The 24216-nt window shown below is 46.7% G+C and overlaps 2 protein-coding genes across 22 annotated transcripts in view; one reads left to right on the forward strand and one right to left on the reverse strand.

Annotated features, from left to right (window-relative positions):
* Positions 1 to 3384: 3384 nt before the first annotated feature.
* Positions 3385 to 5633, reverse strand: LOC122380758 (probable RNA-binding protein 18). 5 transcript variants are annotated; one of them, XM_043364173.1, is made up of 3 exons: positions 5405 to 5593; positions 4977 to 5121; positions 3385 to 4553 (listed from the first exon to the last, which is right to left on the reverse strand). In XM_043364173.1, exon 3 carries the CDS (start codon positions 4432 to 4434, stop codon positions 3583 to 3585), a length of 852 nt encoding a protein of 283 aa, XP_043220108.1. In that variant the 5' UTR covers positions 4435 to 4553; positions 4977 to 5121; positions 5405 to 5593; the 3' UTR covers positions 3385 to 3582. The 5 variants fall into 5 exon arrangements, with proteins under 5 accessions (XP_043220108.1, XP_043220110.1, XP_043220109.1 ...); XM_043364175.1 differs by lacking the exon at positions 4977 to 5121 and having other exon boundaries at positions 5405 to 5633; XM_043364174.1 differs by lacking the exons at positions 4977 to 5121; positions 5405 to 5593 and adding an exon at positions 5345 to 5380.
* A 195-nt stretch (positions 5634 to 5828) lies between these two features.
* LOC122380759 (kinesin light chain-like) overlaps positions 5829 to 24216 on the forward strand; it is a 68052-nt gene continuing 49664 nt past the window's right edge. For 3 of the 17 annotated variants that reach the window (XR_006256379.1, XM_043364187.1, XM_043364194.1), the window contains exons 1-2: positions 5850 to 6102; positions 7139 to 7181. Coding sequence is in view for 8 of the 17 variants with exons in the window: in XM_043364187.1 (XP_043220122.1) it covers positions 7144 to 7181 (38 nt within the window). In the remaining 9 variants the exon portion in view is untranslated. Of the gene's footprint in view, positions 6103 to 7138; positions 7182 to 19933; positions 20347 to 20664; positions 20715 to 24216 lie in introns of those variants that run through there. The other 14 variants (XM_043364182.1, XM_043364188.1, XM_043364193.1 and 11 more) reach the window with 10 other exon arrangements.

The raw sequence follows: 24216 nt of genomic DNA on the forward strand, positions 1-24216 counted from the left end.
GGGTCTCTCTGCGCCTGCACGGCGACACCAGCGGCTCCGACGGCTTCTACCGGGTGTTCGTGCACGGACCCGGCACCCGGGCCAAGACCTACTACGGCGGAGGCATGGTCAGCACTTACTTCATGGTCTCGGAGGCCTCTGACAACGTGGAGTTGGTGCTGGCGCTCTCCGAGACAGTCCTGGTGGACCGGCACCAGAGTCCCTGTCGCACCGACCCAGGCTACGACCAGAATCAGGTAAGGAGAATTAAAATAAAAAGGAGAATGATGAAAACGTCTTTCCGTCCAATTACAGGTTCACAATTCACTTGTTCCCAGTCTCCATTCTTATGTTCCTCAGTGTCTGTAGGAAACTCTCAGTAACGACCAGTTCACATGCACTTCTTGGTTGATAAGCCTCCAGTAGGTGTCACGGCTACGACTGAGATATCCCTGCCTTGCCCGCAGTGTCTGCAGGACTGCCGCTCGCGCGCCGCGTTCCTGGCGGCCAACTGCAGCGTGCAGTGGGGCTCTCCCCCGGGGGACGACGTGCCGTCCTGTAGGCGCCAGTCCGAGTACTACCGCCTGCTGGAGCTCTGGGAGAGCGTGGACCCCGAGTGCAGCTGCCCGCGGAACTGCGTCGTGCACGAGACGACCCTCTCCAGCCACCAGGCCATGGTCGGCGCCATCGGTGAGACACTGCACTGGTGGGGCTGTTGACGAGTTACTGAGGGGGATACGTGAACACCGCAGGATCGTTGTTACGCGGTGCGGCCTTTCTCACACAGTTATTAGCCATACTCTCCTCCGCCACATGTAGCGTGTCCTATGAATCGAATCGAATGCCTCGATTCGGATTAACGGCAGACACCATGGGTACCCACTAGGTACCCAGCCTCCTGCTAGCCAACCCTTCACAGCGTGTACCATAGCTTCGATTTGGCAAAAAAGGGCAAACACGACGACCTATGCACTGTAGGCTGCCGTCTCGGGACCAAGTTGTTAAGGGATGAAAGCATGATAAAAAAACGATTATGTGAAAGGGTGATGCGAAGTCGCCAATGGCAACTGACTGCCAACAGGCTGCCAGACACCACCAACGGCGTCACAGGCTAATGGTCACAAATGTCTGATGTTTGTCTGCTTCGTAGGAAAGGCAAACTCCTGTACGTACCTATGTGTACGCTGGTGACCTGCCCAACGTGCATGAATGTTGTCACGGACGACCCCTGGACACGGGCACAAAAAGTGCGCGTCGAATGTCTTGCGGTTTGTCTCTCATCATCAGCCAGTGCCCGGAAAACTTGAAATTCTCCCCCGACGCCGAAGACCTTCGGAAGTCAGAAATATTGCACAGAGGTCTATACCAAGTCTATACAACACTGCAGCAATGCTGTCAATTTCTCATCCGTTTCCTTTCGGCAGGTAACGTGATAAACCTGCAGCTGCGTTTTCCGTACCGGAAGCGCGTGCTGGAGGAGAGGCGGACCTATCAGCTGGTGGACCTGCTGACCGACCTGGGCGGCACCACCGGCCTCCTGCTCGGCTACTCGCTCTCCAGTCTGGTGGACGTCGGTGATTGGCTGGTCCACGCGTTGGCAGCAGGACGTCGCAGGCGCTGAACAGACTCAAAGAGCCGCGGATGGGGCTGGATGAAGTGGTCTGCTTCAGCCAAAGCGAGACACGCCCCAGTCAAAGCCCAGGCCTTCGATGATTATCCAGCTAGCAGGACCGCTTGCAGATGAGGCGCTGAATCCATACTTACCTATTGGCTCGCAAGGACACTGGGCTGGCTGGATGTTTTTTTTTGCCAGGCTGATCGGTACCTAAAGAAAAAATGAGCGATACTTTGCGGCAGAGCCGATTCAATGGCGTGATTGGTTCTTTATTATTATTATTCCGTAATGGCGGTGTTGCCATGGCACTCTTGTTTATCATTCTTTCTTTTTTTGGAGGGGGGGGGGGGTATATGGTCTTGAGGAAAAGACAACTGGTCAAATGTCATTTCGGGCAAGGGAAATTTCTTTTCAGGGTAAGCGTAAAATTGATTAGCTCAAGGGCGCTGAAAGTTTTGTCGCGATCGGCCGATTTTTATGCAATTATTCGTGAAAAGCCGAGAGGGACCATCCGACCCCCTGTAAGTGCGAGGGTTAAGCATTCCACGTGGTTCCTGGCAATCTCTCGAATGACACTACCTGCTTGTTGTTACGTCGTTACGTGGCTCAGTAGGCTTTAGTGCAGATGTGAAAACGCATTTTACCTCCTACTTCGATGTGTTACGATCGGACCACAGCACCGCCAGCCCCCCCCCCCCCCTCCTCCGCTTCAATGACATAGAAGCAGGCCACATGCAAAGACGCTCCGATAAATGTTGCATGCACGCTGACTAGGTCACGCAGTCTGCTGGACTGTCGCCACTGCGCACTATTCTATCGCTATCATTATCACCATTCCAAGTTATTACTCGCGACTCAGGCGATCAAAGTGAGGGTTTGCGATAAGTGCCTTGCGTGTAAAGAAGGCGAATAACATAGAGTCATAATTTAACTGCATAGTAGGTAAATGGAGCAAAATGTCCCGGCTCGGGCAACATCCCCTCCTCCTCCCCCCAAAAAATCTGTATAAAATAGACCAAGCATGAAAACACGCATTCCTTGAGGACTTGGTGCAATTAAAGTGCCGCGACGTACGGCCCTCCAGCAAAAGAGTAGTTGGTTAGCCTGTGTGCTTTTGGTGCAATAACTTTAGATGACAGAGACACTCCTGTAAAATGACTCAATAGAAATGAGAAGAGGGTTCGTGCACACATTTCGCCAGTGGTTTTCAACAGCCATTATACGTATTCATCAATGCGGATCGATCATTGTGATGTTGGCAACCAACCACTTAATACCTGGAGGGCCGTACATCATTTCATATGAAAAAGTTCGTACCGAAAGATTTTGTTTTGCTTTCATGCAAAAAGGTCTTACAAAACCGCTCTGGCTCAACAATGTTACATAGTTTATAGCTTTCACACTATAGTTTCCCCTCAGCACCGCTTGATGGAGATTGTCTAGTTATGTCCACTGTCCAGCCATTGCTTCCTTCGACCAAGCATGGCACGATGACATATAGGAGCAAAACTCACACAACCAGAGTTCGATGAGATCCCTCCCGAATCGAACCATGTCTCGGGTACTATTCCATTGCCGGTGGAATATGAATGTACCGCAACGGCGCCCCCTTGCGTGTAGATGTTTGCAGCGCCACCTGGGCCGATGCTGTGAATTTTATCGCGAAACGACTTATGTTTTACTGTACTCAGCAACACATCAAAATTGTGAGCTTGACATGTGTTGATGTCCAGGCGTGTCTAAAAAAATGTAATGAGACCACAAGAAGAGTACTAGTTGACAGCAACAGCAAACGAAAGACGACATGTATTGAGTTATGGAAAACTTGGTGAGATATCATACCTCATAAGTTTGAGTTTTAGGCCACATTCTATAGGACACGATGATTATGGACACAAACACTCGATGCAATGACTTAGACTCAGGTATCTGAACTTTTTGCAGCACTCCCTCGGGTCCCCGGGGACCAATGCAGTTCGCTCCCAGCACTAAAACCGTCTCCGCGCGTATGGTTTGTTCTGCTGCGCGGCGGCCTGTTTGGATGGAGCGTTCACTCTGCTGAGCGGGCCCCGCACCCGAGGCAGCCGGCGAACATCAGTCCTCTCAGAGTCCGCCTTCACAGCAAACCGATCCTCGCGTGTGTCACCACTCATGTGCTGTAGTTTGGCCTCGATGGCCCGGATCTGCGCCTCCGCGCTCAGCTTGGTCCGCGCCGGGGCCGGTGCGGGCGCCGCCACCGCGGCCGGCTCCTCCCTCTTCATGGGCGCGTCTCCGGGCAGCACCTGCTCGTTGGCCCAGCGGCAGACGAGCGGCACGCCGCCCAGCCGGGCGCCGTTCAGCCGCCGCCGGCCCAGGTCCGCCTCGCGGTGCGTGCTGTACGAGATGAACGCGTAGCCGCGCGGCCGACCCGCCTGCGGCCCGGCGCCGTTCAGCATGAAGTCGAACTTGGTGATGGTGCCGACCGGCTGCGCCAGCCGCAGCAGCTGGCACTCGGCCACGTGCGGCTGGATGTTGCCCACCCACAGACGGACGGACTCGTTCTGCAGTGGGGGCGGCGCTGGTGCAGACGAGCCGGCTGCCAGTGGTGGCACCAGTTCGGCAGCAGACGTCAGGAATGACCGCGCCCCCTTCTCAGATGACACAGATGGTGGAGTGGCGACTGTTTGGGCGTGCTGTATGGATGACTCAGATGATGTAGAGACTGATGTTGGTGATGCAGACTGTCTGGATGGACCAGCCAGCAACGCAGTGTCTGTCTTTGGTTGCACAGTGGCTGGTGGTGCATTGCCAGTGGCTGACTCAGTCATTGAAGCAGTGGGCAACTTAATTACACCAGACATGAGTATGACTGAAGCTGACAACACCAGTCACCACTAGTATAAAACTAAAAATATTGTCCAGTTCAACACTCACTTTGAAGGTAGATCCACCTCAGCCATCAGGTATGGAATTATACCATCTGAAACAGATCATACACCATCATAAATCAAAGGCTCAATAACTAACACAGGAAATTTAAAAAGTTAAATACCTCTGTGATACAGAGGAATATTTAAGTACCTAGGTATGTATAAGTACCTAGGTACCTACTTAAAGAATGCATCAATCTGCCCTATAGCTCAGTTGGTAATGTTGGTCTCCCTGTGGAGTGTGGTGAGAACCCAGGTCCAAGTTGCTCCAACCCTAAGTAGATATTTGACTTCTGTTGGGGTCTGGGGATGGCCTGTGGCTGGCGGGAACAGGCACAGCCAGTTGAAGTCAGTGTGAGTGGGATAAGCCAAATCCAGAGTTGATGGGCAGATTGCACTTTGGCATCTAAATTCCGACCATTATTACCCTGAATTGCCCAGTCAGATGTTCGATTGCTACAAGATCTTCTTACATTGCCATTGCGCCGCCATTTGGGCTCCGACTCCGACCCTGTCATTTGTCAATCTGTCCAGTTAAATGTCTGAGCTTGATTTAGAATAGAATGTTGTTGGTGTTGGATTGCTGAAATATTCCCTGTTGGCGGTTGTCTGTTGACCCTGAAACATGCATTACAAAACTGATCCCCACAGAAAATAAGGCACCAGGTTAGAGGAAAATCTACTTTACTAAAAGTGCAAAATCCAAAGCACTGGAGGGCATATAATAAAGAGTATTAGGTACCATCAAATGAAGTATGAACTGTGGGCAAAAAACGACCCTCATTAGAGGCAAAACAACAAAATATGGTAGATACTAGATACACACTCCACATATACCCACAACAACAACAACAATAATAATAATAATAATAATAATAATAATAATAATAATGACACTAGCCTTCAGCAAGTAGACTGTATTCAAAAAGCTAATGTAAGCTGCTACCGACGACAATAACTGAAATTTTTAGGCTTTTTGTGTAGAAATTTTGCAAAATTATAACTTAAACTAGCCAACGTATGTACCAAAAAGTGAATGGACTAATTTCCTGCTTGATATTACGGTAGAATCGCAAAATAATCGAGCAATATTTTCTTCGAACATCAAATCACCATGGGAGATCACGTTCACTAGCTCACAGAAGAAAATTCGAACACGAAATATTTCACTACAAATACGGCGCACTAAAAAGAGCACAGGCATACTTGTTCATTTCATTATGCTTACTGTTGATAGTTTCTAATCCGCCTGAGGTGATTTGTGCATATGGTTTACCTGCTGCTTACATGAACTGATTCGAATAAAAATGAACAAGAGTTGAAATGCCTTTTATTCAACGTTGCCCGCATCGCAAAGCGACACGCCCAGCCTGAGTTTGCTTCATATCAATATATTTTTTTTTTGCATAGTATTGGTATGATAATAATAATTTAATCAATGTTACATTGAACCGGCTCAAGGATTTCGCAGTTACTCTGTCACAATCACTTAAACGTGCATTAATTGAACCATCGCTCGATGTGTTCGGGTTTTATTTCATAGGTAGCATTCAAATCTCAAGACTGTAATCCAACTCTGTCTTCTCAAGCGGATTACAGGTGAGTCCCTGTTAATGTCACTGCTGATGTGCATAATAATGCTAATATGTCTTGGCTCATTGTAGCTATTTATATACACTGATTGTAGCTACATTGGAATATTATTGTGGTTCAGAAATCAGAAGGTATTAGTAAGTCTGGCGTCCCACGAAGATGCCAGATATGGCCACGGTTGAGAAATTCCCCAGATATCTAGAGATAATCTTCGGAACGCTGTGTACGCTAAAGTTACCGACCGATTTCCGAAGTAAAGGTCTAGAACGATTCCCCGATTCACGGACTACCTTCACCGAGGTTCGTGACCTCAAAGTTCATGACCTTCCAGATCAACATGCCGGTCCCGTAGCTCAGTTGGTTAGAGCGTTGGACTCCGCGTGGTGAGAGCACGCGTTCCCGGTTATGACAGTCCGGGTTCGAAGCGCGACGGGCGCTCGACATTTATGGGCCTCCTGACAGGTATGGTTGCGGTTGGTGGCAGGCCGTAGCCAGGCGAAGTCAGCGAGGGGACCGGCCGTGCGCGGCTTTGTGCGCACGTTAAACTTTGGACTCTAAATTCTGCCATAGAATCGGAATTGCGCGATCGGAGGGTAGAGGGCAGGGTCATCGCAACAAGCTTCGCTTAGCGGTGGCTCTGTCCTTGTGAATCCTTCCCATCAAAAGGTTCGGACTAAATTAAAAAAAAAACATAAAGGTCAAACGACAGAAACCTCCTCGGAACGCTAGAATTCAGATTGCATTGGCATTGACCCTGACTCGGCTGAACTGAACTGAATGTTTCTGAGTCCCTCCAAGCCAGCTTGCTAAGTGTGGCAATCTGGAGATGTTGTCATTGTGGACCGAGGGCCACCCTGCAGGTGGAGATCTACAGTGCAGATTCACTGTGGTGCCAGGTGTGATGTGGATTTTGTGTGAAACAGTGTCGGGTGCTGGCGCTGACATGGTAGGTAGGTACCTACCTACCTACCATTCACTACTGCTGTATGGGCCATCTATTGATATTGCCCCATATTGATCATGTATTTGTTCTTCTTTCCAGCTTAGATGACTAGGACAGCAGATATGGAGGGCTCTGCTGACAGGTGAGGCATCAGGTGCAAGGCACTATTTTTATACCTACTTTCTATATTACCTAAAAAATGAATTTCTTTAACATCTGCTTAAAGGAAATAGTTCACATTTTAACATGGGTTTTGAACTGGAATAGCAGTTCCGTAGCTTGGGCTGAGACGAGCATAAATCAGGAGCTTTTACAGCCCAACGATCACCCTAGGCAAAGATATTCTATTTCTCGTCCCGAAAAATGTGTCTTGCGTTGAGGATGTGTGCCTTGCATATATTCGCATCCAGTATGAAACGAGCATGGGTCCCGAAAATTCTTCAGAAACTAGAGAAATTATCTACGAGAACTCTAGAGAAATTCGCTCCAGTGAGGCGCTCCAGTAACAAAAGCACGAGCAGATCGCCCAAATGCCGGTGGCCGCGATAATTTCTCTAGTTTCTGAAGAATTTTCGGGACCCATGCTCTTTTCATACTGGATCGCGTGTGCCTTACAGAAACTGAAAAGTTCTTCCTATATCAAAAATATAGAAAATAATCTTTTGTTGTAAAAAGGTTTTATTTTCTTTGCTGATCATTTTGAACATAAAAAATCACAAATCCATTGCAAAAAAAAATAATTTCGTGAAAGTGAACTATTTCCTTTAAAGGGACCATCCCACCTTAACATTAGTTTTGAGTTGAGATAGCCAAGTTTGCGGCCAGGCTCAGAAACCACCATTTATCCTGGTCGCAACCCCCGCAGCTTTATGGTGTTCAAGAAATTTCTTCCCTTTACTTGCAGGGTGGGACCAGCTTAGTCCCTATCTCTTAACCATTAGCGGTTTGTTGATGACGTCAGCAGTCATTTCAACGCCCGCCATTCCTTGAACCCGAGTTTTGCTGACCTTGAGCTCCCTTTTTTATCATCGTGAAATCCGTCGTCGGCGCTGAGAAAGCCTATTGCTTTTCATTTTAATTTGAATATTAGATGATACCCACCACTGGAACTTGGACTGATATTATACCAAGGCCGAAGATGATCAAGCTGCCTGCTATATCTGGAGCTTGGTGTTCAACTTCAACATGGAATGAAAAACAAAATATCAAAGCAAACTGGATATGGTACTGCAAGTTTAAGTCCAAAGAAATTTGAAGAGCTGACAATTGACATTAATTCTTTTCCCGCAAGGTTTCCATAGGAGATCACACCATGAAGAAATATTTTTGATGTTAACAGTTGAAAGGGGATTGATCTTCCAGTTTTGACGAAAGACGCTGCTGACTGTCTTTGGAAAAGGATGTCGGCATGAGGTGCAATTGTGCTTGTGAAGTGGTTATAACTGGTCTTTTCACAGTGTTAAATTAAATGTGCCATTGCAGCCAAGTGTGTTATCATGTAAGGTAAAATCAAAACTACAATGTTGGTTTTACGAGCATTGAGAAGGCTGGTAGGTAACACCTGCCTGTGCTCGTAAATCATGCTGCCAAAGTATTCTAAATTAATTTTATCATACACTTTTGTTGTCCAGAATGGTTGCACTATTGTTTGGTATCATATTATTCCATGTACAGTCTGTCTTAAAAGTACCGCGCAAAGTGGCGGTGGATCCATCAAGCCTGACCGAGAAAGGTCTGCTTTAATTTGAAAGTCACCGAACCAATTGAGCTGGGGAATGGACGAGGATGTCCATTGCTTCGGTGACCCAAATTTAGCAGGCCCTTCCTCAGTCAGGCTCGATGGATCCACCGCCACTTTGCGCGGTACTTTTAAGACAGACTGTACATATGGTAGTGTTACGTCCGACCAACATGTTACCAGATTTGAAGCTGTTACGTTACCTAAGTACCTAGGTACCTGTTTTTTTACTGGCGTGGTGAATGTCACCTGGATTTTGTTTTGAGGTGCAGACCTAGTAACTCTGACTACATGGGTTTGAAGCTATTATCTATTCTGTTTTTACTGGCCTGGTGAATGGCGACTGATGTTGTCCGTGGATGGCACTGAAACAAATTTTGAGTGTCAACTGCCATGTACAGTGTTTTAATACAATGCTGAGGGCTGAAAGTTGTCTTGTTTAGAGTGGTGAAAGTTCAGGATATGCCAGCCACCATGGTGGGTCAGAGTTAATGTGTTGCAGTCAGTTCGGCTTCGGCAAGCACACGGATGGGCATACGCATCAAGACCTGCTCTGCCATACTTTCAGCCAATTTTACCTAGGCAAGTCTTTTCTTTTTTTTCTGCCAAAAGCTATGACATTGTGAATTTCAGTGCTGTGGCCTGTGTGTAGCTTTCAGGAAAGCAATTCTAAATAAAGCTCTGATAAAGTGCATGAAATCAGCAATGCAGCCCTCTATTACATTTTCTACATCTTACTTGTTCCTTGCATTGAGAGAAAAATGCAATGTTATGAATTCGTTTATTCACATAATTTGACAAGCATGCAGTTACCTGCTACTATCACTGCACAAAACAGAGCAGAAAACATCAGTTGATCAAACACAAGACACAACAGAAGTTTACAACATAGGCCTGCCGAACCTGCTTCCTCCCACCACAGTTGATGCCATTTCCTAGCCTGGCTTGATGTGAGCACTGAATAGCTGCTTTGTCTAATTACAGCTCACTACCATTCAACTTAAACTACTCTCTTTAAAGTAAGAGTGAGAGCGTTCAGTGTTCATAGCAGCTCGACAGACGACAGACAACAAACATCTTGACAAACCAACCAGTATTTGATTTGGCTAATGATTTATGTGCCTGTTGTATCATGGCCAAACTACTTTAACAGCAATAATCCCTGTTTCATCTTGATCTTGCTTTTAATTCCATTTGAACTCAGATCTTGAAACAATCATCTGAAGTGATATCAGATACTGGCTTCTGTTTCTCTTGAAAGCAAGTTAAAACAACAATGATAAACTAAGGCAGGAGATGTGAGTTGTGGCAGTAGATTTTTGATTCAACATATGTCAACCTTATATTGCTTGAGACCTCTGTGACAGACAAACAAATATTTATAGTTTTTCGATAGTTTGGATTCTTGGCTTGATTTTGCAGATCAGCTGTGAACCTTGACTTTGAAATCACATAAATGTCATGGTACCCGAACGAATCCTCGCATGACATTTCTTCGTCCGCATTTCTTCGTCTACAAATCTTCGTCGGTGCATTTATTTGTCCATCAATGCTTACTCTTGCATATATTTGCGTTGAAGAAGAAATGCGAGCCGATTTTCATATACACTGATGCGAGACAAAGTAATGCGATACGAATAAATGCCCTGACGAAGATTTGCAGACGAAGAATTGCGATACGAAAAAATGCCATAAGAAGAATTGTCCTGGAATCCTTTGTTGGCCATCATATATTGACCTTGATAAGATAAACGCATCATTCGCGCAATATTTGTCGCACTTTGATACCAAATTATTGCTTCCAAATGCCGACGTAAAGAAAACCTTTATGTGACGTCATAGAAACAGCGGAGTTCCCAAAAAGTAAACAAAAATAAAAGTCTTATATCTCGAAAACGGTTGAATATTTTCCGGTAAAATTTGGTAGATGTTCATTTTCGCTCTTTGTGATTCACGCTACATCACTTTTATGCCAATTCATTAACTTTTTTGAAGGTGGGAGGGTCCCTTTAAAGGGACCCTCCCACCTTCAAAAAAGTTAATGAATTGGCATAAAAGTGATGTAGCGTGAATCACAAAGAGCGGAAATGAACATCTACCAAATTTTACCGGGAAATATTCACCCGTTTTCGAGATATAAGACTTTTATTTTTGTTTACTTTTTGGGAACTCCGCTGCTTCTATGACGTCACATAAAGGTTTTCTTTACGTCGGTATTTGGAAGCAATAGTTTGGTATCAAAGTGCGACAAATATTGCGCGAATGATACGTTTATCTTATCAAGGTCAATATATGATGGCCAATAAAGGATTCCAGGATAATTCTTCTTATGGCATTTCTTCGTATCGCAATTCTTCGTCTGCAAATCTTCGTCAGGGCATTTATTCGTATCGCATTACTCTGTCTCGCATCAGGGTATATGAAAATCGGCTCGCATTTCTTCTTCAACGCAAATATATGCAAGAGTAAGAGGGACAAATAAATGCACCGACGAAGATCAAGATTTGTAGACGAAGAAATGCGGACGAAAAATTGTGCTACGAAGAAATGTCATGCGAGGATTCGTTCGGGTACCATGACATTTATGTGATTTCAAAGTCAAGGTTCACAGCTGATCTGCTAAATCAAGCCAAGAATCCAAACTATCAAAAAAAACTATAAATATTTGTTTGTCACAGAGGTCTCAAGCAATATAAGGTTGACATTGTTGAATCAAAGATCTACTGCCACAACTCACATCTCCTGCCTTAGTTTATCATTGTTGTTTTAACTTGCTTTCAAGAGAAACAGAAGCCAGTATCTGATATCACTTCAGATGATTGTTTCAAGATCTGAGTTCAAATGGAAATAAAAGCAAGATCAAGATGAAACAAGGATTATTGCTGTTTAAGTAGTTTGGCCATGATACAACAAGCACGCAAATCATTAGCCAAATCAAATACTGGTTGGTTTGTCAAGATGTTTGTTGTCTTATCAGTCGAGCTGCTATGAACACTGAACGCTCTCACTCTTACTTTAAAGAGAGTAGTTTAAGTTGAATGGTAGTGAGCTGTAATTAGACGAAGCAGCTATTCAGTGCTCACATCAAGCCAGGCTAGGAAATGGCATCAACTGTGGTGGGAGGAAGCAGGTTCGGCAGCCCTATGTTGTAAACTTCTGTTGTGTCTTGTGTTGGATCAACTGATGTTTTCTGCTCTGTTTTGTGCAGTGATAGTAGCAGGTAACTGCATGTCACTTGTCAAATTATGTGAATAAACGAATTCATAGCATTGCATTTTTCTCTCCATGCAAGGAACAAGTAAGATGTTGTAGAAAATGTAATAGAGGGCTGCATTGCTGATTTTGCACTTTATCAGAGCTTTATTTAGAATTGCTTTCCTGAAAGCTACACACAGGCCACAGCACTGAAATTCACAATGTCATAGCTTTTGGCAGAAAAAAAGAAAAGACTTACCTAGGTAAAATTGGCTGAAAGTATGGCAGAGCAGGTCTTGATGCGTATGCCCATCCGTGTGCTTGCCGAAGCCGAACTGACTGCAACACATTAACTCTGACCCACCATGGTGGCTGGCATATCCTGAACTTTCACCACTCTAAACAAGACAACTTTCAGCCCTCAGCATTGTATTAAAACACTGTACATGACACTCAAAATTTGTTTCAGTGCCATCCACAGACAACATCAGTCGCCATTCACCAGGCCAGTAAAACAGAATAGGTAATAGCTTCAAACCCATGTAGTCAGAGTTACTAGGTCTGCACCTCAAAATAAAATCCAGGTGACATTCACCACGCCAGTAAAAAACAGGTACTTAGGTAACTAACAGCTTCAAATCTGGTAACATGTTGGTCGGACTTTACACTACCATATTTACATGGAATAATATGATATCAAACAATAGTGCAACCATTCTGGACAACAATAGAGTATGATTAAATTAATTTAGAATACTTTGGCAGCATGATTTACGAGCACGGGCAGGTGTTACCTACCAGCCTTCTCAATGCTCGTAAAACCAACATTGTAATTTTGATTTTACCTTACATGATAACACACTTGGCTGCAATGGCACATTTAATTTAATAATGTGAAAAGACCAGTTATAACCACTTCACAAGCACAATTGCACCTCATGCCGACATTCTTTTCCAAAGACAGCAGCGTCTTTCGTCAAAACCAGAAGATCAATCCCCTTTCAACTGTTAACATCAAAAATATTTCTTCATGGTGTGATCTCCATATGGAAACCTTGCAGGAAAAGAATTAATGTCAATTGTCAGCTCTTCAAGGGGCTGTTCCAGCGCCTCCAGAAACCTCCAGAAAGCTCCAGAAAGCTCTAGAATCCTCCAGAGAGCGTTCCAGCGCCTCCAGAAAGCTCCAGAAAGCTCTCGCCAAAGCTCCAGAAACCTCCAGTAGCCTCCAGAGAGTTGGGAGGTCCAAATTTCTCTGGAGGCTCTGGTCTACAATTATGGCGCACATGTAACAATCACAAATGTAAACAAAGGACTTTTGACTGATTATTTTACAACTTGAATGTAAAGAAAATTACATTGCTATAATTTTGTTAATCTTTCTCAATAAAATTGAAAATAAATTTTGCGTTTCAAGAGAGAACAATCGTCATTCTTTTGGTATCTGTGATGCCAATCTCCAGAAATCTCCAGATTGCGTTCCAGCGCCTCCAGTGAAACCTCTGGTAGAGGCTCCAGTCAGGAATTTCTACTGGAGGCGCTGGAACAGGCCCCAAATTTCTTTGGACTTTAACTTGCACTACCATATCCAGTTTGCTTTGATATTTTGTTTTTTATTCCATGTTGAAGTTGAACACCAAGCTCCAGATATAGCAGGCAGCTTGATCATCTTCGGCCTTGGTATAATATCAGTCCAAGTTCCAGTGGTGGGTATCTTCTAATATTCAAATTAAAATGAAAATCAATAGGCTTTCTCACAGCGCCGACGACGGATTTCACGTTGATTAAAAACGGGAACTCAAGGTCAGCAAAATTCGGGTTCAAGGAATGGCGGGCGTTGAAAGGACTGCTGACGTCATCAAAAAACCGCTAATGGTTAAGAGATAGGGACTAAGCTGGTCCCACCCTGCAAGTAAAGGGAAGGAATTTCTTGAACACCATAAAGCTGCGGGGGTTGCGACCAGGATAAATGGTGATTTCTGAGCCTGGCCGCAAACTTGGCTATCTCAACTCAAAACTAATGTTAAGGTGGGATGGTCCCTTTAAAGGGACCCTCCCACCTTAACATTAGATTTGAGTTGAGATAGCCAAAATGAGGTCCCTGGCTCACAATTACCGGTTTCGGCACTCACAACATCGAGAAATGCCTTAAATCGGAAATATTGAATTTCAAAATTGCAGCATTTTGATTCAGAGGGGCTAATGCATAGGAATACCCCTCTGAATGTGTGACGTCAGCGCAGATATCTAACGATTTTTAAATGTTTGACTAAAACGTTTTGTAGCACGCGGTGGTATATGCTGCTTTGCGCGCAACAAGTGCCGCACTTTCAGCTGCCAAACTATTGCTTCCAAATAAAGTCGCTAGGAACAGCGGAGATCCCAAAAAGTAAACAAAAGTAAAAGTCTAATATCTTGAAAACCGGTGAATATTTTTCGGTGAAATTTGGTAGATATTCGTTTTCGCTCTTTCTGAACCGAGCGACATCACTTTCATGCCAATTCATAAACTTTTTTGAAGGTGGGAGGGTCCCTTTAATGTGATGTTTGCTATAGTCATGCTCCACATGTGATCATGTTTATTCATTATTGAATCTTAATTTGTAACACTACATGCAAAACCCTTTCATTTATTTCCATTCTAGGTGCAGTGAGCCTTGTGCTTCAGAAGTCATGAAAGTTAAAATATTTTTAATTGAAGTTTCTGCCATGGTAATTGTTCTTATGGTAATTGTTAGGCAATAATAAAAATGACCAGTTTTCTCTACATTTTGAGTTGAGGTTCTAATGGATTTTTGGTAAATATTTACTTTAGGACCGGCACACTTTTTCAAAGGGAAATTTTCGACAATCTTCCATTATTTGACATCCTAAATCAAGAAATGATACTTACATGTCACCAAAACTGCAAAAAGTCACACAAAAACTTGATAAATTCCAGCCATCTCACCCCGCGTCACGTAACATACACCGACAAAATTATACGAATGCGGCGATTACGATATAAACAACGTGTTTGCGCCATTGCCATTTGCGAAAAGGAAAAATATGTGCATGTTTAATTCAATGAAAATGACGTCATAATACCAAAAAAATACATATTGGCGAAATTTAAATGGTTAAAAATTGGGTGATATGGGATAGGATAGCAAATTAAACACGGAAAAAATTATCAGAACATAACCTAACCTTACCTAACCTGACCTACTGATATTTGCCTACCCGGGGATAAGGAAAAAGTTGCTCGCATGAATAGATTGCAAGCAATGGTAGGTCAAATATTTTTAGGTTAAGTGATTGTGCATTAGGCTTCAGGCCTTCGGCCTGAAGCCAAATACACAACCACTTAACCTAAAAATATTTGACCTACCATTGCCTGTAATCTCTCCTAAGGCATTGCCTTCGGCACTGCCGCTGCTTCGCGACGAGAAATTTCATGACGTCACTTTCCTCACAGTTGAATAGCATCGTTAATATGTATTCACTAAACCTTGGAGCGCAGTGCGTGGCCGGTGGAGTACGCAGTCGGTGGGATCTACGGCGGTGACGGTAAATATTGTATTGGTGCATTTTAACTTGTTTGTGCCATGAATGACTATCAGCTATGAAATCAAAAGGTCAAATTATGTCATGCGATATGCTTCTTACTATCACTTGGGGTTCGCGACGAAAGTAATGGCTGCCGGTCCTAAAGTAAATAAATACCGGATTTTTCACCTTTGCCACTACTAAGGTTATCTTTACTCCTCCCCCCCCCCCCCACTAGTTAATTTGAGTGACCATAGGTATTTTATAAAGATGTGTAAGAAACTCCCATATTTTGTCCCCTGCCACATTGACAGGGATGTCAAAGGTTTAGCTCAGTTAAAGGGACCCTCCCACCTTCAAAAAAGTTAACGAATTGGCATCAAAGTGATGTCGCTCGGTTCAGAAAGGGCAAAAACGAATATCTACCTAATTTCATCGAAAAATATTCACCGGTTTTCAAGATATTAGACTTTTACTTTTGTTTACTTTTCGGGATCTCCGCTGTTCCTAGCGACTTTATTTGAAAGTGCGGCATTTGTTGCGCGCAAAGCAGCATATACCACCGCGTGCTACCAAACGTTTTAGTAAAAGATTTAAAATCGTTAGATCTCCGCTGACGTCACAAATTCTAAGGGGGCATACCAATGCATTAGCCCCTTAGAATCCGAAAACTGCAAGTTTGAAATTCGATATCTCCGAATTAAAGCATTTTTCGATGTTGTGAGTGCCCAAACCGGTATTTTCAGGCCATGGCCACCAATTTGGCTATCTCAACTCAAATCTAATGTTAAGGTGGGAGCATGGATGAGATAATAATGGATTGGTGTCTTCGCAGTTTTTGGCGACATTGAGCTCAGGCCTGCCATCTAGCGGGAGAATTATCGTAAGTTAGGAGGAAGCCGAGTGAACGCCGCTGATTAGCATTGTGACACACGGGAGTGTGGTGTAGTAGCAGGCTTGTTGTGCAATTTTTCAAAAGGTTATGTCTTTGTATGTCTGTAAAAGCGAAGAAATTAATAGATTTATGTGCAGGGTCAGTAATAAGATGAGCAGTTCCATGTTATTTCCTCATTAAATCGTGAAACAGGGAGTTATTGGAGACTTCGCCAGCACGTGTCGTTTTCGCTATTTTTCACATGAGTCCTTACTTGGCCTAAATCAAACAAATTGTCCGATCAAAGAACAAAGCGAGCGTAAGTAATTATCTATAAGTCTAATGAAAAACTTAGGGGAAGGAGGGTGAATTGCGCCACCTTAAGGAAAAACGCTAATTGTGAGAAAACCGCTGGAGATATAAGCATGCATTGGTGACCATTTCAAAGAGGAACTCATTGGCTGCGATTTAAGAGCCTCCCGATCAATTAAGAATGTTTCGTTTGCTTCTGACAGCTGCTTTTTCAGAAACATGTAAAAGGGCGCATTTGCCAGCAACTGCTGTAAATTGCGCCAGGGGGATGGCGCAATTAGAACCCAATTGCGCCCTATACTTTAACATGGCTAAGCGAATGAGACGGAATGCATACACCCCGGCAGTCTAATCTCATTGCGGCTTACTTTAACATTCATAATGTTATTCACGCTGGTTAAATAATAAATGTAGGTGTAAATCGCGATGTTTTTTGCCCAGGTAGATAACTTTACATGTGTTCGTACGCTTGTAAAAGTGCAACGAAAACGTTTACTGTAACCGACTAGATATATGTGAACGTATGCGCCTATACGGTTACATTTTCAATCGTTTCTCTCAAAATTAATAATTTTTATTGTTTCGACAGCTTTATGACATCAGTTTTTACTTTTTTATCATAGCTGTCACCTCCCACGCCTGAGTCTATGTTGAAAATGTCGTATTTTGTCAATTACACCAAAAGTTCGTAGCCTAAATGGCAGCTGCATTATAAGTTTGACGAGAGAAATAATTTGCAGACTGACGACAGCGGGCTGCTCCCCTGCCTGACATTAAACTCCTTCTTTATTGCAATCAGTTAATGATGCATTCATGCTGTCGTGATACAATAGCTACACCATTATTCTATTTGCGCCCCCCTGGCGCAATTGCCATGGGCGCAATTAAAATTGAGGTACTTTTTAATAAAAGCGTGGAAGTTATCATAAAGATGTTGAAGGAAGTTAAACTGTTTTAGTGAAATATAATGAAAAAAGGGTTCTTCATTCTAAATATCACTCTGAAAATCACACAAATATCACACATTTTTATAGCCAACGGTTCAAAATACTGCAAAAAAGCTAAGAAAACGCCGTAACATGTTTGATGGCGTAATGAGCCTTGCTGATTGGCTTCATCGAGGAGCTTGGGCAATAAAAGGAACTATCCAGTGGGAAAAATAATGTTTTCGAACACAAAATTCAAAACATGCCATTGAATCCGTGGGAATGTTGGTGGGCGCAATTGGTTAGGAGGGCGCAATACACCCACTTTCCCCTAAACGGAATTGCTAACGTCGTTGCCGTTCAATATGTCATTCCAGACGCTATATGAAAAGGACCCAACCAGTGCTGCGTAGTCGATGAAATTTCAGTGACTTTGGCTCCAACTCCGATTCCGGTATCCAAATATCGACTCCGATTCCTCCGGGCAGAACTGCCGATTCACACAGACTCCGACTCTGACTCCGACTCTGCAAGTCTGCAGCCCTGGTAAGTCTGTGGAGTCGATGACTTTTCGGTGACGTTCGACTCATCTCCGACTACAGCTTTTAAAAATTAACCGACTCCGAGTCGGAACAGAACCGCTGGCTCTGACTACAACTTCGCAGCCCTGGCCCAAGATAGCCGCCTAAAACAACTTTGATGTGTGATCTTCTTCGTACCTTGTTAATGTTATTTTAAACAAGGGGTGGAAAGAGAGACGAAGCCTTCACAAACAAGAATCTCCTGTTGCGAATCAATCAGCTGCACACCACGCATCTCATTTCATCGTTTTCCTAACGACTCTGCACCAATGTAAGCACTGATCAATGCAGTGCGAGCATCGATGTGACATTTGTGTACCAAGTTTGAGTGTTATCCGCCCAGCCGTTCTTGAGATATGGAAGCGGCACCCCCCCCCCCACGTGCGCACGTGCAGTAGCACCCCCATAGTGGCACATGGAAATGCATTGGCCACTGGATGCCTAACTATTGACGAAGTTTTACTGTAATTGGCCCAGCCATTGCGGAGTTACTTTATGTGGAACAATTTCGACACCCCTAAGTTGGCACGTGGCACGTGCCGTAACAGTAACTAAGATGAAGAAAATAGGGCGAAATTCGGAGAAGAAGGAATAAGCCTACCAAATATGTAAGTGACATATTGTCAAACTGCTGTACCATTGTGAGTAAATGACAATATAAAAGGTCGTACAAGCCGATGGGACTGGGCGCTTCAATACACACCGTCTTACGCATTTTATTTTCGTTATTACCTAAAGGCTGCTTGACGTTTTTGGCTTACAAGCATTTAAGACATTTTTTGTCGTCTCAGGTCCAGTAAGATTACCTCCAACTCGTGGGAATATGCACTTCAAGCCAACTAACACACCACACCCACGTGTGTCATAATGCTGAGAGATGGCGTTCACTCGGCTTGCTCCTTACTTACGATAATTCTCTCGCTAGATGGCAGGCCTGATCCCAATGTCGCGGATCCCAATGTTAATTTCCACGAGACACCAATCCAGTGTTATATCATCCATGGTGGGAGGGTCCCTTTAAGCACTCAGCCCTAGCCTTGAGATGAAACTGGGAGTAGGTACACATTGTAACTTCCAAGCGCTGAAGTTTAGAGCCTACCGGTGATAAGAGCCCGAGTGCGAGTCGCTCTGGCGCTCGATACATGAGACTCCTCCGGGAATGGTCTGCAGTTGGTTGAAGAAGCCACAAACAGGTGTAGTCAGCTGATTTGGATGGGACAGGCCGTGTTCGGCTTTGTTGGATTTGCTATACGCAGACATTGGACTTGCTCACTGCTCAGCTACTCGGAAGTCGGAACAGTCCGATCGGTCGATCGGACAAAAGGGCTCGGGGCCCGTACGACAATTGTTTTATCCCGTGGCGGCGTGGATGAGTTTTGGAATGCAGACAGAGACCAAGGGTAAAAAATAATGCATCCAGACAACGTCACTTGAGATGTTTGGAGTGTAACACATTGTTAAAACCCACTTACTACTTAGAGATTAACAACTCTGTTGTTCCACTGAATGGATTAAATTTCAGCTTGCTGCATAAAGGAATGTGCAACACACACTTTAATAGAGGAAAACACGACTGAATCATTCTATCCGTCGCTGATTATTGGGAAAAGGTAAAGCCTTGTGTTCCTGAACCTGCCTCGTCGATGGACTGTCTTAGAGTTTGTGGAGGCTGCCGGTACTTCTGTTTGAAAAATCCGCCACCAGATGTCTCTACCGTGACCTCTCGTGGCCAGCCGGCAGTCGCGGCTCGGCTACCCGCGTCACGGTGTCGGCGTTAGCCTCACCTGGCCGGAAACCGAGCCAATCCCCGCCGGCCGGCTCCGGCTCTGTGCTCGCCGCGCGGCGCCCCAAGCCGCAGCCGTCCTCAGGTGTCTGAGGCGCCGCCGCCGCCGCCGCAGACGGGACGTGTGTGTCGACCGCGGCGGACGGCGGGCGGCGGCCGCGATCGATATTGACGCCGGAGCGGCGGCGGCGGCACGGACAGCCAGCTGACTGCCGCCAGCCGCGGCAACATCTCAGCGCTTTGTGTGCCACAAGACCCACTGTGGCGCAGTGGTGGCCGAATCGCGACGCATTTGGCGCCTGTGACAATATTGACGAATTGGAGTTACCAGCAGTTTGGCCGGTCTCCGGGCCAGGATTGATCCGCTTTGAAGGTGAGTGGCTATTTGTTGTTGGGTTCCACGAACGGCTACAATCCGCGAAGTTATAGCTGAGTATCTCCGTGCATTGATGATGCTCATTGTTGCCAATGCGATGATCCATAATACCCGTGTGATATGGCCAGCTGTTTGCGTCCGCTACCGCTCATTGTGGGTCGTACGGTCGAGCCATTACTGTCTGTTATCGGCACGATAGAGTCCAGTTGACCGGTCGGTATCTGCCTCCTCCCTCCCGCCGGAGAGGGGGCCGATGGGTCACGTGCCCCCGGTGACCTCCGTCGGCCGGACGGGTCAGACGGCCGCCGGCAGTCGGGTATCGACCCTGTGCCGGCCGCCCCCGCCCCCGCCCCCGCCGTGCCCAGGTGTGGCGGGCCGCTGCCACCTCCTGTGGCGTGTTATTGTATGGCGCCGCGCCGCGGGAGACTAAGCGACACCTTCGCGTGTGTGGAGGTGCAGTGCGGGCTCGGGCGGTGCTGCGGTACGGCTCCTCGGTCCCCAGACGCGGGCTCAGTGCGGCGCAGGTGGTGTCTGGATCGCGACCCTCGCTGCCCGACCATCCAGTGGGCGTGGCTTGAGGAGGGTCCCTCTGAGTGCCGCCGGCAGTGACTGGCGGCTGGTCACCGGTGAATGTTGAGCAGTCCATCCCCCCGGCCATTCCCACATCCGTTCCCAGGTTTATTCTCACATTTTCTGATTCCCACCCACCACTCTGTGAAGTAGGATTGGGATCCGGCTCCGGCCTTGGTCGCTTCCCGTCCCCGAATCTGACGACTCTCCCTTCGTCGCTCCGTCGTCGCCAGCCCGGTGGCCGCACGCGCACAGTCGCCGCCTCCTGCCGTTGTCCACGGCCTGGCGCGGCGCCTGCGGGCCGGAAACGAGCGATAACGGACGGCCGGGGGCGGCGCTGGAGTCCGGCGGAGCCAGCGGCACCACGGCTCACTGACGGCGCCGGGGTCCTCGGCTCTACGGCTCGCACGGAGATGCAGAGAGGCACGCAACGGAGACGGCCCCTGATGGATGGGCGTGTCCACTACGGCTCGCCTGCCCGCCCCTTTCGCTGGGCAGTGCGTGATCTGTCTTCATTGACCCCGGCGAGCGTTCATGGATCTCGGTGGACGCCGGACGCGGTTGTTGTTCCTGGTCGCGCGCACGTCTCTGCCGTCCGCCAGCTGCCGTCTGTTTGGTCCGCGGTCAGCTGGTGCTCGTTGGTCAGTCAGCTGACTGCTGCCACGCCCGAACCACGGGAAAATGTCGGACACGGGACCAGTCACGAGCTGCCAAGGTCACCCGAGGTCGCTGGATCGGATCGGCGCGGTGGGTGGCAGCGTGGCTGCTGGCCCTCTGCAGAGTGGCCAAGCTAGATTGCTGCTGGAGGGAGCTGTGTGGAAGAGTTAATTGTGTCCATCATCCAGCATGCGTTTCACTCGCTGGATATCGCCTCGCCGTCCAGAGAGTTCGCTGACATGCATTGGTGAGACGCACTGTCTCTGTCTACCTGCGCCGTATGTCGGGGCTGCAGCAGAGCGATGCCCACCAGGGCCGCCAGACCGCTACTGCTGCAGCGCTGGCGAGCGTCACAGCCGTGCCTCCCGACGATTGTCACAGCCGTGACTCCCCTGCCGTTTGCAGCTGTGTCACGCTGTTCGGCGAGCCGTGGCCCGTGACAGGTGCAGCCTGCCGCTGCCGCAGTGAAAGTGACCCGCAACCCGGCTAATGTCGACGTTACGTTACGTTGCGCTTGGGGAGATGTTTTGTGCCGGGTTTTGCGCTCATTAGCGCCGTTTTTGCAGTCGATGAAAGCAGCGGTCTGTGTCGCGCTCACTATGCGCTGAGAGTGGTGATTTGGGACTATCGTCGCGACCCACTTAATAACCATAATCATCGCCCTGACGCATCTCCTGACGAGATTCTCTCTGGCGTTGAGCCTCCGGGCGAATACAGCGTAATTGGACGCATGAGTCTGGCCGGGCGGGGCCGATTCGTCATCGGTGTGTCGCGCGCCGTTGTCTGGCACTCCGCTCTCGGCGAGGTCGTGTAACGGAATGGCTTTGTGTGCGTTCGGTGGGCGGCCGTGGCGGTGGCAGTGGTTGCGGAGAAGGTAATGCTGCACGGCTCGGCTGTCGACGGTCGGTTGCGGCAGTGAGATTGGAAGGTTTTTGTGGGGTGTGTGTGTTGCGTGCCGCCTGTGTTCCTGGTGGTAATAGACCCCCGCGGCGGCCGAGAGACGTGATTGGGTGGAGAGTGGGTCGTGGCTGCCGTTCGTAAGGAGGACTGAACGTTCTGCTGCCCACATAGTGGGGTGATCGAAGGCAAGGCAAGCCGCTTTAGTCATAGATGTTTAGCAAGTTTTGTTATAGCAGCATTTAGCGCTTAATTCTAAGAGGGCGTCTGCCGAGCTGGGGAGATGATCCGGGTATCTTGCTCCATCACCGTCCTGTGGGATTTGGTCAGTGGCCGTGTCGTCATGAGCTCTCAGTGTAAGCGGGAGACGTTGACACAGCATTATCGCACGTCCTTGTCAACTATCTGGTCTCGACCGAGTGCTGAGACGACCGACTGCAGCGCGATAGGCCTACTGTCGCCACTGGCAGGCTTGGTCGGCTCCGTGAAACAAAACAGCGAGTTTCTCCTCGGTTCCAGAGGCCGCCCCCGGCTCACGCTCCGGTGGTTCTGCGCAGACGCGAACAGCCGACAAACTTCCTGCTCTGACGTCACGCAATTGTGCGACTGACACGCAAACCGTGTTGGGCAAGCCTTTGTTATGAGTTTTATGACGGAAGGGGAATTACAAAGGGCCGAGTTTTTCAGGGATAGTGGAAATTGGGTAATGAGTTTGATAAGTTTGCAACTTTTTATCACATTATAGCTGTGATAGGTGATAATGTGGTAGAAAGGGGCTGAACTACGAATGAATGAACTGATTGAGGGACATGACCCTATGCCAGAAATCACTCCCTTCTTATACAAGCGCTTGTTACAGTGACTTGTACGAACCGAGTTTCCTGTCCAAGTATACAATGGGTAAAAGTGTTCCGGATCCAAAAGCCCGTGCTGTGTTCATGGCGTAATGGAGTGGTAGGGGGATTGCAATGTAGACACTATTTCATAGTAAAGTTGAACCATTTACGTGTTCGTTCCAATAATAATGTAGTGCAGTGCCTGCAACGCTTTGAACTCTGAAGTCACCTGGCTGACGATTGACGAATGTAGTTTTATGTTCAATCCGATGCCATTGAAATCAAACTCGCCATGGTGCGAAGAACTGCTAAAAATGCATGATGAGTTACCCAACTATATTGCGGAGTTCCATAAGTGTCTCGACTGCATTCAGTCGATTACGGCCAAAGCCTATCGCGGTCGGCTTATGCAAGAGCAGAAAGTTCCCATGTAATGCACTGCAGGGAATGTAATGCAGGCATTGCATGTGCAGAAAGCTACCGGATGGTGTGTAGGAAGTTGTCTTGCCGTGATCGTCGTTAGAGCCAACAAAACCAAACGTCGATCGATGAGGCTCAGTAAGAAATTAGCTGCAATCTGCGCGTAGTTGTGTACCTATTGTGGGACATTGAGAAAGTGAAGACGCATTGCACATTCCACTATTGTACCTTTTAACGATAACGACAACAACTATTTTAAGTTTTTAACTGGTTATGACTGATTTTTTAACTGATATGACTGATATGAATAATTATGCCTATATGACACTGATTTTTCCGATTATTATGGTAATGTGTGTTATTTTATCAGTGCGCGTCTCCAAGACTGGCATAAGCTGTTATATAGTTGTGGTTGCTGCTATATGATGAGTCATTATCGACCGATAACGTTGCGAGTATGCCTGCTGCCAAAATAGCACATCTACGG

The sequence above is a fragment of the Amphibalanus amphitrite genome, unplaced genomic scaffold, assembly GCF_019059575.1.
Source record: "Amphibalanus amphitrite isolate SeventyFive unplaced genomic scaffold, NRLGWU_Aamphi_draft 000106F_arrow, whole genome shotgun sequence".
NCBI classification, from domain to species: Eukaryota; Metazoa; Arthropoda; class Thecostraca; order Balanomorpha; family Balanidae; genus Amphibalanus; species Amphibalanus amphitrite.

Excerpts from the sequence above, each read along its gene's own strand:
- LOC122380758 (XM_043364175.1), bottom strand. The coding sequence starts at position 4,434 with ATGTCTGGTGTAATTAAGTTGCCCACTGCTTCAATGACTGAGTCAGCC.